The 17,872-nt window shown below is 35.3% G+C and overlaps 1 protein-coding gene across 8 annotated transcripts in view; it reads right to left on the bottom strand.

Annotated features, from left to right (window-relative positions):
- Nucleotides 1-17,872, bottom strand: part of ASCC3 (activating signal cointegrator 1 complex subunit 3) — a 255,129-nt gene that overhangs the window by 118,847 nt on the left and 118,410 nt on the right. For all 8 annotated transcript variants that reach the window (XM_014531334.1, XM_005883805.2, XM_014531335.1 and 5 more), the window contains 6 exons: nucleotides 9,107-9,298; nucleotides 8,571-8,795; nucleotides 5,225-5,344; nucleotides 2,580-2,744; nucleotides 1,964-2,050; nucleotides 942-1,118 (listed from right to left, as the gene is read on the bottom strand). In XM_014531334.1, coding sequence (XP_014386820.1) covers nucleotides 942-1,118; nucleotides 1,964-2,050; nucleotides 2,580-2,744; nucleotides 5,225-5,344; nucleotides 8,571-8,795; nucleotides 9,107-9,298 — 966 coding nt within the window. The remainder of the gene's footprint in view (nucleotides 1-941; nucleotides 1,119-1,963; nucleotides 2,051-2,579; nucleotides 2,745-5,224; nucleotides 5,345-8,570; nucleotides 8,796-9,106; nucleotides 9,299-17,872) is intronic.

Here is a 17,872-nt window from a genome sequence, read left to right as displayed (position 1 = left end):
ATATATTTTTTTTTTTTTTTTAATTGATTTCAGAGAGGAAGGGAGAGGGAGAATGAGATAGAAACATCAATGATGAGAGAATCATCAATCAGCTACTCCTGCATGTACCCTACTGGGGATCGAGGCTGCCCACAGCCCCAACCAGGAATGGAACCTATGACCTTCTGGTTCATGGGCTGATACTCAAAACAATGAGCCATACCAGCTGGGTGAAAAAAATGGTATTCTTTTGAAGTAGAAAGTACTTTTTTTAAAAACATATATCTATAAAGAAAAACCTTTCATTTTGAAAGGTAAATAACGCAACAAATAAACTACTTTATTTCACATGGGGGCCTGAATATAAAAACATAAATATTACAACATTTTATACTATGGTATTTTTTTAAACTTATTTAGTAAGCTATAATTTAAGGAATAATTTTCTTTCAGTCATCAATTTTTAAGTATCGATGGGAAGAAAAAAATTTTTATCAAAGACTTATCTTACTAAATATATGGTGTGAGGCATATATATAAAAGCCTTATTTAATGGCCAAGAATTTTGTTTATATTTCTAGCATTTGGGAAAAGCTACAATAGTTCCACAATCTTTTCTTTTTGATTGAAATATTATTCTATTATTGCCCTTTGTAAGTATATTCTTTGTAATTAAAGAAGATAAACTTTATAATTTAAAGCAAAGTAAGATTGATATTTTTAAACTCAAAAATAAAAACAATAGCAATATTAAAGAGCCAAACTAACACCAAATTCCACCCCCATTCCTGATCTAATAAATGGATGGCATAAAAGATGTACAAATTAAACAGAATCAGTTCTAAGATAAAGTAGTAATTTAGTAGCATGTCATAAGTATAGTCACAGTATAGTCTGAGTAATTCTTTGAACCTTTAAAAGTAAACAAGGGAGAAAAAATGGGAAGAGAGTAATAATCTTACCTGTGCAACATATGCAGAATCTGATATAAGGGAGAAACTGTCCATCTCACCTCGGCTGATATAAGTTTGAAGTAGGATATTTATTTTCCCATAATTGTTCTCTACACCTCCAGGAGCTGAGAGTTCACAGAAATTATTTAATAAGGCATCTAACTCCTCTATTTCCTCTTCTCTGACCTGGAAGAATCAATGTTTTTACAGTATTATTTGGGTTGATTTACTGAAATTGAACCATACTGCAGGTTTTTTTTTAAAGTTTCCATTTGCTATAACTAAACATGTCCTCTATATGCTAAAATAACTAATTTTTTTCCACAGGTAGCTAATAATATACAATAAGAAATTATATTGAGACTGATACAATTACATTTTATTATTCATCACCAATATTAAAGTTGCCATTGACATATAAAAATTTGATATGCCACAAAAATTAGATCTCCTGACCTCACCATCCTTCAATTGATGAGATTTCATTTCTTATTTGACCAGAGTAAAACCTCTGCCCAAATAGATTAGGGCAAACTTGAATTATCTCCAAAGACATTCATTACAGTCATATATTTTTATATGATAGAACACATTCATAGCTTAAAGCTGTGAAGTACTATGACTCAAAGTATAAAAGTTTTCACTGTTAATAAGATTAAATTATAATACAGGTAGAGAAATATTCAGATCTAAGTTGGAATCATGCATATCCTTCCTATTTTCTTTAGTGAACCTTACATTGCAAATAAACCAAAATCTACATACTATATTCTCCACCAGTTTCATTACTGCAAAACCTACTTAAATTATATTTGACTTGCAGTAGAGAATAAAGAATGATGTGAGGTATGACATAATATCATAATCTAGGATACTGGAATTGCTGATAAATGGAAGAATATTGTTGGTACTCCAAATGTGAAGTGTCATACAGCTTCTGGTGTATCAGGAATAACAATTACTTATGAGGTTTTATAAATGAATGAATATATATGTTATATGCATTTGAGTCAAGCTTCAAGTAATCTTACCTTAATTTGATCAAATTCTTCAGCTTTAGACACTATAGCAAGGATATCACCTTCTGTTTTATGAGCATCAAAAAGTTCATTGAAGGTCTACCAAAGTAAGTGTTATATATGATTAAAATAGAAGGTCCAGTAAAATATTTTAAATTAAAAACCTGACTATAAATTACTCATTCTTAAATAACATTTGAGCCCTAGGCAATGCAGAGTTACAATGTCTGTGGCATGCTATTCCAAATCATTGCATTATCTACCAAAGATTAAAAAATACTGTTAAAATATAATCAGCTAAAGAGCAATAAAATCAGTTAACAAAATTTACTTTAGATAGCTAAAAAAATGTTCATCATAAGATTATGGTATTGGCTCATTTTCAGCATGGGCATATGGAAATCTACCATTCTCCAAGTCTACTGCTTGGGACCCACTCATTGACCAGGATGGCAAGGGGGCCATGAATATTTAAAATCTGATTTTTTCTTGTCTTTACTGAGTCTATTTATTGAATTCATATGCCAAAAGCATTTTATTCTATTAACAGCTTTTGCTATTTAGCATTAATACTATATTTTGACATCTAAAAACAAACATATTGTATTTGTTCGACTCAGTTTAATACCTCAATGGTGTTGTATTTAATATAGAAGTGGCTGGCGGTTCTACCCAAATCGGTTGAGGAAAAATATCCAGTTCGCTCCTCAAAACGAATCATCCTAGCTTTGTCTAATTTTCGTCCAACTTCAATGACCAACTGTTCTCGATGTTTTGCTAATGTTGGGTCAATCTACAGGGAAAAAAATATATAAACACTTTAATATTGCTTTAGATAGTCATTTTTCTTTAGAGAATTATATATACCTATTTATGAAAATTAAATTTTGTTGATGCTTTAGTTAGAATAAACTTCTTTATTACAAATTTTAAAGAATTGCATATTTATAAATTTAGGACATAACTAGAAAATATTTTATTCCATTAAATAAACCAAATAACCCAAAATTTATTTGCTTTGAATGGCATTTATCAATCTGCATATTATCTTCAGATAGTAATATTATAGAATCCAAAATTCTTAATTGGTGTTAAAATCTTTAAAACTATAAAGATTAAAAATCAACTATAAGAAAAATATTGTCTTCTCACTCCCACACTTAAATGAACAGGGATTTTAAAATATCAAACCATGTTTTTACTTTATCACTATTTGGAGAAATAATAGTGAGGATGATTTCCTCTGTCAAAGTAAAAGTATACAAAAATAAATACAGTTATCCTTTCAAAAGTATGGTTTTAGTGTTCTAGCAGTTTTCATAACTGCCAATAGGAAAATCCATTTTTCCTGTAATAATAATAGAAGCAAAGAGTAAAATAACCATAAATTTTGAATAGTTTTGAAACTATTACATCAGACATTTTTTCAGCAGAAAGAACATTTATTAACAAATATTCTTGTTATTATATGATGTACATACAAACATGCACACAAGCCAGGTCCTAACGATCATTCTCTGGTCATGAGCAATAAAGTAGAATATGACCTTAAAGGAATGAGGGGAGAATACACAGCTAAAATAAATTTAAAAATCAGAAAAGCAAAGCAAAGAAAATGAACTGTAGGGAAGTAAGATAGAGTCCGAAATAATCATATTAGCAAATACAAAGTCTTAAATATTTGCTACAAGTGATGCACTGTATGTGTCAGGTTCATCTTCTGAAAACATTTTATCAATCACATATTACTAAACCATTGAAAATATGTTAAACTGCATGGTCTGTGTTAGTTCACACGGGTATTGTGGTTACAAATTCATATTGAGAATAAAAGGAAAACACATAAGTTAAAGAAAATAGAAAGGTAAGATTCTCTGAACTGTGAAAGTAGTAAAACCATGTATCTGAGAAGGAAAAAAAAAATCACTTTGCTTATAATGGAAAATTATACAAAAATGACTTCTGATATTAACCTAGTACTTAAAAATCAATTGATGTTTTTATCTTATGCCAAGAATTGAAATAAATAGCTTAGCCCATGAAACTACATGTCGTGTTTTGTTTTCTTTTACTCCTTCAGTATATTTTCACAGTGCCATTGACTATTTTCACAAAACCCATATTTGTAATAAAAATAGCTAGAGTCATATTCTTTAAAATTTTTAAAGTTTACAGGTTATAATGAACCTATATTTTATAACAGAACGATTTGGCTATAAAAGAAGATATACTTTAACTGAGAAGAAAGGTTGTTAAGTATCAATTACAATCAACCTATGTATAAACACTTAATGATTTCAGATCAGCAGCTTCAGAACTAGTTGTTGCTGCTATTTTTCTTGTATTTTTCCTCCTAAATCTTAAGTTTGATTTTCCCAAGGTCAAATCTACGGTATAGAAAAAGAAAAAATTTTTTAAAAGCACACACACACACAAAACAAGATTGGCAACTGCTTTGAAAACACAACAGAATATAAATAAAAACCAAGTTACTAGTTAATGCAGTAAAACTATCATTCCAAGTCAAATTCAGTTTCTTTGATAATTTTGACTTAACACTAGTGAATAACCATATGATGATGGTGAAATAATGTTTTCATTAGAGAACAACTGGATTCTATCTGTAATTAGGAAGCATTACAGTGTATAAAGCAGAGTTCTAAAGAAAAGACAAGGTCTCACAGAATCTGTAAGCCATGTGGACCACACAACTGTAGAGCTCATAGGAATAGCTGCAACAACATGCATCTCATTTGCAGTCTATGTGCACAGAACTGATGCCAGCCTCTAAACCACCAAGATAATAACTTATCAATGCTACCTTTTAATTTAGGAACAAGGGCTTAGAGGAACTTGATAAGAGAATAGATTGCATATAGCAAGATATTATTAACAGTGGTCCATAAGTTTTCTCATGTCTGGACTATTCCAAAAATTAAATTTATCTTAATTTTAAAAAATCACAGCAAAATATTAGTATCAAATGAAAATACATCTGAATGATAAATTGATAATAGTATAAAGATGAACTTATTAGTGTCAGTGGGAAAAGAGATACTATAAGTAAAGTGAAATAATTGCAGGGGGAAATTTAATTTTCCTTAGTATTTTCTAAAAAAGATTAAAGCTCTCTGTTTTTCTTCCAGCTACCTAACTCTTTTCAGATGAGGCAAGAGTAGCAAATATTTATCCTCACACCATGAAAGGATTACAGAAATTTAAAAAAAGGTTTGATTTCTTTTTTTTTTTTTTTTTTACAAATGAGTTTTCTACCTGATAAGCCTTGTGACTGATGCCATATACTAATGGGTTTGCTCTCATCCGTACATAAAGATAAGTGTAACTTATCCACTTCACTGCTTCTTCCACATTAGTAACTGTTCCCAGAGCAATCTGCAAGTCAAAAATATAACAAAAATTAAACTAATCCATTAAAGTTAAATATAAACATTACATCAAAGTGCACTTTGTCAAAAGTTGAGTTTTTAAAACACATCATTATGCTGTAATTAAAAGGTATAGCATGATTATTGGACATGACACTTCTCAAATTAATTAAAAATCATCCCTGCCCCATTTAATTGGGAACAGTACATTAGAAATGCTATTTTCCAAAACTGAACTTACTCAATTTTATGGCATTTGATTATTTTTCCATAAATAAAGTTTCATTCTGTACAGCATTAAAAATATTTTGGTATTCATTTTTCTTCTTGCTTCCTTTTCCTTTTGGTTTTATTTTATGTGGTCACACTACTGAAATTTTAAATGTAGGTGCACCACAATGAAAACAACATAATATGGTTAATTCTATCCCTCTTTATTGTGTTTTTGTGTATTGTCATTACCAAAACAATAGAGAGCATGACAGTAGCTTTTGCCTCTAAGGATACCCATTTGCAGGATGGCTAGCGGAAATAAACAATATAAATAAAATGGAAAATGCAATCCTTTCTACAATAACAAAGCAGATTTTATTGGGATTTACACATATTAGTAAAATATACACTTTAACAATCATACAAGAATGGGAAATGGTTTTAATTTTTTACTGATAAATATAAAATAACTTATGAAAAAAGTAGATATTTATACCTTTGAATTATAATAACCACTAGATAATTCTTTAGATTATATTGTGAAAGAAAATATAATTTTAACATAGCATTTTTAAAATTTAAATTATTTATTGTTTAAAGTACTACATATGTCTCCTTTCCCCCCCATCGACCTCTCCCCGACCACTCCCACCCCCAGCACATACCCTCACCCCAACTAGTATCTGTGTCCACTGGTTATGCTTATATGCATGCATACAAGTCCTTTGGTTGATCTCTTAATCCCTTCCCCCAACCCCTGCTTTCCCTGTGAGGTTTGACAGTCTGTTTGATGCTTCTGTGTCTCTGGATCTATTTTTGTTCATCAATTTATGTTGTTTATTATATTCCACAAATGAGATTTTAATGTAACTATAATATATTAATTTCATAAAACCAAATAAAATCACAACAATAATACATAACATCTGTATAATAAATAAAATGGAATTATTAGAAAATAGTTCTTAACACAGAATAACAATGAAAAGTTTTCTGAAAAATATATTTCTTTAGCCACTGGGCCTATAGGTAGTCACTTTGTTTTTAATCAAGGTGTTCATTTTAATTTAAAAATAAATCCAAGTTGTGCACCTTCATAGTGTATAATTTTTCCTGAACATGTAGCTGAAAAATTTTTTTTCACCTTTCATACTTTAATCAAAGGAGGAGAGATGCTCCCTACCTAAATTATTAAATTTTTGAAGAAAAAAATCCCTCATTTTAGTACTGAATATTAAAGAAAATAAAAACCTTTGTTTCATTTTCATATTATAAATTCTTTGTATCCAATTTTGTGAAATAAATATGTGAATGCTTAGCTATCTTTAGTTGAAGAGGAGCTATAGCAATATATAAATATCATTATGCCATTAAGTAGATGTATGACCAAAAAAAATGATAAGGCAGATTTTGGTCATTTAAATTGACTTTTAAATTTATACTAACTTAAGTCAGACAGAAAAAGATAAATACTATATGATCTCACTTATATGTAGAATCTAAAAACATAAGACTCATAGAAATGGAGAATGGTTGCCAGGGGGTGGGGGAAGGAGGAAATGGGGAGATGGTCAAAGTGTACAAACTTTCAGTTATAAAAAGAATAAGTTCTGGGGATCTAATGTACCCCAGGATAACTATGGTTAATACTGTATTGTGTACTTGAAAATTGTGTTATCATCATAACAACAGAATGGCCATTATGTGAGGTAAAGGATGTGTTTACTAACTACTGTGGCAAACATTTCAAAAATATATACATGTATCAACTTACACAATGTCATAAGTCAATTACATCTCCATAAAACTGGAAAAAATAAATTTTACTAACATATTTACAAATGACTAAATAAATCATTCACAATAGAAGTAAAGACATACATGTCCTAAAATGTGAACTGTAAGATTTTCACAAAATGAAGAGTAAGAAAAACTACAATTTAGCTAATGAAGGAGTTGGCTAAACACTTCCTAAATACTTTCAAGTAAGACAGTTAAACATTTTTCTAGTCTGTTTAGGTAAAAGAAACTAGTTTAATAGTGTCCCTCACTTGTGATTCTATTATTTGACAGCCAAAACTGTGTTAATTCCCTTATGACCTATAGATATTTTAAAGTAATATGAAACTCCTAAGTAGAAAATGTTATAAAAAATAATCTTGCTATTTTTCAAAATCAGACTCAATAAATTAACATTAATAATTACCTATTACCACTAATGATAAGATTAAAAAGAAAGGAGGAAGTAGGTATCAAAGATTGGTTTAAGTAGTGCAAGTCTTCTAAATGTTCACCAAAAAGAAAAAGACTACGCAGGAAATTGAATTGAAACTTATGATGGCACATCATATTTAGAGATTAATCCTAGAGTGCCACCTAGTGACAAAAATTAAAATTTACCTGTAAATATTTACTGTCACCTAGTGGCCACTTGAGTATAGGAGCCTTTTATAAAATATTTTCCACAGTATTTTTTGAAATGTTTCCATTCACCTCAATAATCATATAATAAGTCAGTACAAAACTGAACTACACGAAGCACAATGAGTATGGAAACAAATATAGACCATGGTCTCAAAAGTTCCCTAATCTTGTAGATGAGACGCATGTAACTAAGATAACATATGTGAAACCACCACTATAGTGCCTAGCACATAATACGTATTCAAAAATTCTTTTAAAGAAAAACACCTGGTTACTGTTGACATTTCTGAAAATGAGATACCTAACAAGTACTTTATGAATATAAAGTAGTTAAGATTTCTACCCTATAACAAAACCTTGTAATTTAAAAGTATATAGTTTTTTAGCAATGAGTTCCTATCAGTTATTGTTTGCACTTTGTACTGCTCTGAACTAATCAATAATATTGCTATTCAGTTTGTTGTGACTTATGACTATATAATGTCATAAGCTATCATCCTAAATACTTCAAAAGAGCAACCAACACAAAATTTATTTTACTTAGTCATTCTTGCAGCTAATGATTCTTTGCCAACCTTTTACTCGTTAGATCTTACCTCTGCATTTAGGTTATCTGCAAGGCTTTCCAGAAACTGACTCTCAATTGGGTTTTGTTGAGTGAGCAAAGTGAGGTAATGGCTGAGTTTATCATGTGTTGTTATGATGATTCCTTCCCCAAATTTGTCAAATTGTGGTCTTCCAGCTCGACCAAATATCTGCATGACATCTAATATTCCAAGGTCAACAAAGGAGCCTCTTTTTGCAGCATAGATTTGTGTTCCCTAGACGGTGAAAAGTTAATAAAAATTTACATAAACACACACAAATATAATCCTGATGAGCCGATATTAAAATTAGGCAAATAAGGCAAAATCTCAAAAGTGTACTTTAAGTAATCCTTTCATCATCTGTGATAGAGTTAAAATTTCACAATATAAACTAGATTCTTTTGGAGAAAATAATTCTGACCTAATATAAATAACATTCAAAGTCAGTGAAGCAGCCAAATCACAATATTTTTTCTAAACAAATTAATCCCCAGGTTTGTTTTAAGACACCACAAATCCATGTGCAAAGGAAGGTAAGCTCTTACCTTAATAATAACAGCATGGGCAGGAAGATTGACGCCCCAGGCCAATGTGGCTGTACAGACTAGGACTTTGATGTGCCCATTAGAAAACAAGTTTTCAACCAAATTTCTGTCCTGCCGAAGCATTCCTGCATGATGAATACTAAAGCCATCTGGGAATAATTCTCGTAGTTGCCTATTTCTTGACTTTTGCACCTAGAGTAGAAATAAACAAAATATAAAAGTGTTTAGCATTTAAAAGGGATTGTTATTTGGCTTTTCTGTTGAATGAGTTTATTGATGAGAATAAAATTATTTTTAAGCATCTTAAGGTCTTACTAAATATTAGTGTATAATGCTATAGACAAAATTATTAAAAATTATATTACAGTGGGGCCTTGACTTCCGAGTTTAATTCATTCCGAGACTGAGCTCGTTAAGGAGCTCGTGTCAGCTCAATGCAAAAAATCGGCCGAGAAACAGCTGGTATCTCAAAAAACTCGTTAGTCGGGACACTCGTAAGTCAAGGTCCCACTGTATATCTGTTTTAAAAACTATGCAATCCTGAACATGACACAAAATCCAAAAGGGAAGAAGTTAAAAGCAGGTCTCTTTTTCACGCAGGTGTTCTATTGTTGCAATCAATCAGTATTGCCAGTTTCCTATCCTTCCAAACGAACTCCATTAAAATAAGCAGAAATCTCAGTGGTTTCTACCTCATTCAGAGTAAAAGCCAGAGTCCTGACAACACAGGGCCCTACAGAAATCATTCCCATCCACTAGCCTCACTTCCTCGGCCAGCCACAAGGGCCGACTTTTCTCTCTCTCTCCTCTTTCTGACAAATCCACATGCACCTCAGGGTGACACTTGCTATTTCAGACTCACTGCGTTGGAAGCCCTTCCCCTGCCACTGGGATGCCACATGGTTGCTCCTGGCATGAACTCTTTCCTATAGCGATGACCCAACAGGCCTGCTGTGTTCACCTACAGGTGTGCTCCTGGTGATCTTTGACGGGAGGGCACTGCCACCTGTCTTAGCTCAACTTTATATCTGCCCTGAATATACTAACTTCCTTTCTGGTGTCTGTTCTTTGATCTGGTCTGAGCTTAGATATGGGATTTGGTCCACTTATTCACAGCCTATATAAGTGCTAAAGCAGATTTTACAAAATTCACTGACGACTCACCACACAACTAAGAGAAAATTTTTCTGCAAAATTAAAGACTTTAGATTAACACAAGTGTTTACACAGTCAAAGCTTCTGTTTGGACATCACATCCTGCGTTTATGTGCTATTGCTCTGAAATTTTTATTACAAACATTTTAATAGCTTCCTTTGAAACAATTTTCCATAGTTTTATGTAAGGGACACTCCATGGGCAGGGAATGGGATTTCAGGGGTCTGAGGTCCTAGTGCAGACTTTGTCACTTTGTCACAGACTTTATAACAATTAACTAAGAATATAATCTAAGGAAATAGCACTCCATGAAATCTGCTTCAGGTATATAATGGATGGTAATACATTAACAAATCCCACCATCTAGTGGCCAGCCAAGTAAATGACAACTTATACATTTTGAGACCGAATCCCAAACAAAACACATATGGTACACAAAAAGACTGTCTTCTTCAAGTTTCAAGAGCAGTATTTGATTTTATGTTTAGAGAGGTAACTTCATGGTTGTGTTAAGAACAGAGACTGAATGAGCAGCTATGGGGCTACTATAACAATCAAGTGAGAAGGTGGAGGCTGGGGAAACAGAAATATCACAAAAAACTAGGTTATAAAGTAAGCACAAAGGAAAGGATGGTGAACAGGACATGAAGGAAAGGAACGTGTTAGGACTATTAAGTTTGTCCTAGCCTTAATGCACAGATATGGCAGGAAAAATCCAAAATTGAGGAATGATCAGGATGCTTATCCCAACCACGTATTAAACATGTTGTAAAAACAGAATAAGCAAAACAGTTTGACACCAAAGAAGAAACAGTAACACCAATGAACTAGAACAGAAAGTCCAGAAACTGACTCAGGCAAATACAAGAATTTTGTATGTTATATCAAATTTTAAAATCAACAGAGTATTCAGAAAGGATGAGAGGTCCATTACCATATGGAATAAGTTTTGGACAAATTAAAAATTTAATAAAAGTTAAATTTGAAAAGGGTTGGAGGAAATCATGGATGAAGTATGCTGGCCTTAATAAGCAAGACAAAGCCCAAAGACTACAACTAGGTTGAAAAAATTTCAGCATGGTAAAAATATATGTAAACAAATAAAAAACAAAGTTTAATGAGAAAAAACAAATGTGTGTAACATGTATGTCAGTGCATGCAATTTAATGGGCCAAGGGTAGGAACATGCAATTTATAGGGAAAAATCAAATGGCAAATATACAAAGTGCTCAGTTTCACATAAAGAAATGCCATTTAAAATAATAATGAAGTATCACTTTTTTGCCTATTAATCTGTCATAAATTTAAAAACTTTGACACTGCCCAGTTATGTGGACAATGTAACTTCCTTGAAGTTATGGTTTGAGGAAGTGTAAACTGGAACAATCTCCCTAGTGGGCAGTTTGAAATCACCAAAATTTTATTCATTCATTCATTCATTTATTTATTTCCATTTATTAAAATTTTAAATGCATGTACCATGATGAATAAATTCCACTGCTAGACATTTTCCCAATGGACATACTTGCAACTATCAAGAGTATGAGCAAGAACATTTACTACAGCACTTTTAACAATCCTATATAATAAACGGTAACATGCAAATTGACCGTCATGGCCTCGCACAAGATGGCCACGCCCATGTTGTCACAAGATGGCTGCCATAAGATGGCCAGCAGGGGAGGGCAGTTGTGGGCGATCAGGCCTACAGGGGAGGCCAGTTGGGGGTGACCAGGCCAGCAGGGGAGGGCAGTTGGGGGCAACTAGGCCGGCAGGGGAGGGTAGTTAGGCGTCAATCAGGCTGGCAGGGGAGCGGTTAGGGGGCGATCAGGCTGGCAGGCAGGCGAGCGGTTGGGAGCCAGAAGGCCCAGATTGTGAGAGGGATGTCCGACTGCCAGTTTAGGCCTCATCCCACAGGGGGGGTCCAGGCCTGCAGGGGAGGGCAGTTAGGGGTGACCGGGCCTGCAGGGAAGGGCAGTTAGGGGTGACCAGGTTTATTGGCAGTCGGATATCCCCAAGGGGTCCCAGATTGGAGAGGGTGCAGGCTGGGCTGAGGGACAACCCCCCCCCCAGGGCATAAATTTCATGCACCAGGCCTCTAGTCTCTCTATATAAAACCCTAATATGCAAATAGACCAAGCAGAACTGAACCGAACAACCAGTCGCTATGACATGTGTTGACCACCAGGGGGCATGCACGAAATATGGCAGGCGTCGGCCGTGATGGGATGGTGGAGCAGGTGTACAGGGATTCTAGTCCAAGGCAGGGTGCCAGTCGCCTGTCACTGGGGCAAGCCTCTGGTGGTTACTGAAAATACTTTGCTCTCGCGTGCCGCAGTCCCGCCCTGCTGCCAGTGCTGGTCCCACTCACACCTGCTGCCAGCGCTGGAGCCGCTGCTTGCACCTGCTGCCGGCCCCAATTGCCCTCAGGGCTTCTCCACCTCCGCCTGCTCTTGAGGGGTGACTTGGGCTGGCAGCAGCCACTCGTACCCACTGCCGACACCAGAGCCACTGCTCACACCTGCTGCTGGTGCTGGTCCTGCTCACACCTGCTGCCAGTGCTGGAGCCGCTGCTTGCACCCGCTGCCAGTGCCTGGCGTTGGCCCCAATCGCCCCTGAGGGCTTCTCCACCTCCCCCTGCTCCTGAGGGGCGATCAGGGCAGCAGCTGCCGCTTGCACCCGCTGACAGCACTGGCCCCGCTCACACCCGCTGCTGGTGCTGGCCCCAATTGCTCCACACCATCAGCGGGTGAGAGCGGGACTGGCACTGTCAGTGCATGGGAGCAGCGGCAGTGGGTGCGGGGCTGCCAGCAGATAGGGGACTGGGGGCTGCGGTGGGAGGGGCTGGGCAGGGGCATGAAGGATGGGCTGAGACCCATCCCTGTGCCCACCACAGCCTCGCGGCCCACAGTTCCTTTCAAGGTGCACGAATTCGTGCACTAAGCCCCTAGTAAAAAAAATAATTGGAAACAACAAAAGTATCCATCAAGAAGGGACTGGGTAAATGAATTATGAAAATGTCCACATTGTAGCATACTGTGCAGTTGTTAAAAGAAGGTGTTTTTAGGATCAAATCTTTCTGTACTGTTTTGGAAAGATTGCCTTGACATATTAAGTGAAAAGAGCAAGAAACATAAAAGTGTGTCTAACACTATTCAATTTGTTTACACTAAAACTCACAGGCAAACACATACAACGACAGTTGTACAAAATCTTCCCTTGAAAGAAATATAAACTTAAGAAACTTTTTAATAGGAGTTTTTTCTGGAGAAATGAATGGAGAAGAGATGGTTAAGACCATGACTTATGAATCTAAATTTATTAGAAGATACCTGCTGCTTTCTAAAGTATCTGAATAATTACTGTTTTCTACCTGGTTTATCTGGAATCCAGGCTTTGCTATACTCTGAACAGCTGCAGAGATACAATTCATCTTATTCACATTCACTGAACAGAGCATGGGGTTCTCTAAGGAGGCCATTCAAGATCCAATACTATACTCACTGGATAAGTGTTTCTACACACAGAAATTCAGCACAAAAGAACAACGGCCGTGAAAAGTAAAGGGAGTCAGGTATGTGTAGTTTAGGAATTGTCTAAGCTTGCTTTCCTCGGGCTTTATATTTCCACTTTTCACAAGTGAACTTCACATGTAAGGCTTTATAGGCAGTCAAACTAGAATGGAATGGGCGACTGCTAAGATAATCCATTAGCACACAGACGGTACCACATTCGTTTTTCCCAGCGAAAGTATTCAGGGCTTCCTTCCATGACTTTACAAATCATCTTCATTGGAAAATCAATGTGAGTACTTTTAAAAATGAATACGGTTAAAACATAACTACTTCCAAAAATTAGCTTCCAAATTAACACAAATACATGACTAAAAAACTTGATAAAAAAAGACTGAGCAAACAACTGAGGATATTATAGGAGAATAAATTTGTTTTTCCCACACTTGAAGCAACACAAGACCTTCAGCTGAGATACAGATGAATGAGAGAGCATGACGGAATTGCATAAATAATTTATAGTGACTTTTGTAAGCCTTATGAGGTAATTTATCTTGATAAGGTATGCTTCAATGTGGGTCATTTCAAATCCATTAGGAAAAAATATCTGCCATTATAATAACTAAAATTTAACTAGGAGAAGGCAAATATTTTCTCCCAAATGATACCATTCTTTCCCACAATTATCAGTCAGTATGCTTTCTCAATGTTAGAAAAAGTATTATAAAGTCCTCATCTTTGATAAGTGCTATTTTTATCACTCAATGGCTCTAAAGTTAATCAGTGTAAGACGGTGGACCTGCTACATGTTAGGAGCACAAACCAATACAGTGGGGCCTTGACTTACGAGTGTCCCGACTAACGAGTTTTTTGAGATACCAGCTGTCTCTCGGCTGATTTTTTGCATTGAGTTGACAGAGTAATTTGAGTTAACGAGCTCCTTAACGAGCTCGGTCTCGGAACGAATTAAACTCGTAAGTCAAGGCCCCACTGTACCTGGCTTCTCTTCTGACATAGGAGTTTAGAGATCTAAAGAATACAATATGACACCTTTCCCCACCCCTTCTCTTCTGTTTTAAAGCTTTATTCCACTTTAGACCTTGTTTATGGAGAAACCTAAAACTGGACCTCTGGTGTCTATGCCAAAACAGCCATAAGCTGCAATGCTAAACCTGTCTTTCCCCATTCTCAGCAAATCATCCATTAGTCATCTGTTCACTGGATTAACTAAAATGGGCTGTAATCATTTCTGAGGATCATGTTAAAAATTGTAGTCCTTTAGTTTCAGAGAGTCTGATTTTGATATCTAGCATGGAAACAAGTGATGGGAACCAATTATCTATTATACTATTGTCTCAATACTTGGTATTTTTTTTGCTCTTGACTCAATTCCTTACCCTCTGTACTATTTTTCTACTCAAGGATATGAATTCTACCTCCTTCAATGTGCTATATTTTTTCTTTTGTGTTAAACTTTTCCTAGAACACTTTTCACTTTTGCCTTATCTAACCTTCAAATCTCAACTTAAATGTCACTTTGTTAGCTAAGCCTCCTCTAACACCAGTCTAGATCAGAATCCCCAATTTTACTTTATCTTAGCACTTTGTCCCTCTTTATTATTTATTAAAAATTCAATTAAAATAAATTATTTAATTAACTGATAAACCTTTCTGTTGTGTCAGAACATAAGCTCCATAGGATAAACAGGCAGGTACTTATTCTTCCTAAATATATTTCCATTCCCAATTGAAACAAAGAATATTAATCAGTACACAACTCTCCTACTCGGCCTTCCTGTATTGCATGAGCCAGAAGGTAAAACCTATATTTCCCGGATCTCTTATAGTCAGAGACCTAGATGCAAAAATCCATTTTTTAATTAAGTGACCTCACACAAGAATTAGACAATGGAAGTAAAGAGGAAACCATCTTCCTATTGTTGTCTTTTGCTGGCAGGCAAGATCTTGGAGAAATGAGGGCTGAAAGTAATAATGGATGCACTCTCTACTCAATATTTGCTTTTCCAGTGTGTTCACAAATGTTGAAAAGCATCTGTGGCCCCTGTAGCTTCTCCATGCCTGATCACCATCATGGTGGCTGGCTCTTAATGCAACAGTCTCAGGGACTGACTTCTACTCCTCCCATCTTACCAGCATTCTAGTAAGTACCTAATTTCTTTTACAGAATTATTTTCTACTTAAACTGTATCTAGAGTGGTTTGTTTTCTTTACTGAATCCTGACTGACACAACACATGTCTCCCTCAATCCACTTAATCAGGTTGACAGCAGAGTTTACTTATCTTGAGACCTATTGATCTACTAGAGTGACTGGTACATAGCTTACTAGTACACTCAGTAAATACTCACAGAGTAAATATTCACAGGTGACCACCACTATAAACAGTTTGAGGCACATGTGTATACAATCAATTCACAATGACTAGCCTAATTGCCATAACCAATTTCCATGTCATTTTGGCCATGCCAATTATTCATTTTAACTTGGGAGAAAGGAAGTACCATATTCTCTGTTCCATGTCATGTCATCCCTTCAAAGATGGTCTTGGTTCTCATAGGGGCTTCCCTGATATTTCTACAAGCCAATTTAGAAACAAGTTAGCATTCCAGTGAGAGTACCCAAGGTCTTATCTAAAATGGTATTCTTTATATCCATTTGGAGGTCCTTAAATAAATGCTGAAATACAATTTAAAAATAATCACCTTGTGAAATGTGATTTTGAGCTTAAAAGTTTATCAATATAAATCCCTGTACCACTAATGTTTAATAACCTTACTTATTTAATCTATATATCTTTAGAGTATTTAAAGTATTTTCAAATGTGAGAGCAACAATATTCCAATTATGGTTCCTTAAAAAGATGTATAGCCGAAACCGGTTTGGCTCAGTGGATAGGGCGTCGGCCTGCGGACTGAAGGGTCTCGGGTTCGATTCCGGTCAAGGGCATGTACCTGGGTTGCGGGCACATCCCCAGTGGGAGATGTGCAGGAGGCAGCTGATCGATGTTTCTCTCTCATCGATGTTTCTAACTCTCTGTCTCTCTCCCTTCCTCTCTGTAAAAAATCAATAAAATATATATTTTTTAAAAAAAGATGTATAAATCTGCTGTAAAAATTTTACTCTATGTCTCTAAAATACATCTTAAAACACAGGAACAAAAATACCTGCAATCAAAATATACTTAAACCTAATAGAAAAGAAATAAGAATAAATGCTAATGCTACTTTCTATGGCCCTTAAAAAGAGTCTCATGACATGATATTGGTAATAATTTGGGAGATCACACCTAAAACACAAGCAATGAAATAAAAAATAAACAAGTGGGACTACCTCAAACTAAAAAGTTTCCGCAAAGCAAAAGAAACAATCAACAAAGTGAAGCAACAAGCTACACAATGGGAAAAAATTTGCAAACCATCTGATAAGGGATTAATATCCAAACTATATAAAAAACTCATACAACTCAATAGCAAAATAATAATAATAATAATCATCCAATTAAAAAAATAGGCAAAGGACTTCAATAGAAGAAGATATATGAATGGCCAGCAGGTACAGGAAAAGACACTCAACATCATTAGTCATTAGGAAAATGCAAATTAATAATACAATTAGATATCCCTACCTGCCTGTTAGAATGGCTATCATAAAAAAGATAAGAGATAATTGCTGGTGTGGATTACGAGAGAAGGGAACCAATGTGCACTACTGACAGGATTGTAAATAGATGCAGTAACTATAAAAAATAGTCTGGAGGGTCATAAAAATTTAAAAACCGAACATATGACCCCAAAATTTCACTTCTGGAAATACATCTAAAGGAAATGGTAAACACTAACTCAGAAAGGTATCTGCACCCCCATGTTAATAGCAGCATTATTTTCGAAAGTCGTGGGGGGGGGGCGTCCCCCCCTCAGCTCAGACTGCACCATCTCCAATCCAGGTCCCCTTGGGGGATGTCTGACTGCTGGTTTAGGCCCAATCCCGGGGATAGGGCCTAAACCGGCAGTCGAACATCCCTCTCACAATCCGGGACCGCTGGCTCCTAACTGCTCGCCTGCCTGCCTGATCGCACCG

This window comes from Myotis brandtii, unplaced genomic scaffold (assembly GCF_000412655.1).
Source record: "Myotis brandtii unplaced genomic scaffold, ASM41265v1 scaffold8, whole genome shotgun sequence".
NCBI lineage: Eukaryota > Metazoa > Chordata > Mammalia > Chiroptera > Vespertilionidae > Myotis > Myotis brandtii.
The sequence above is the reverse complement of the archived record's forward strand: the minus strand, read 5'-3'. Positions and strand labels throughout refer to the sequence as shown.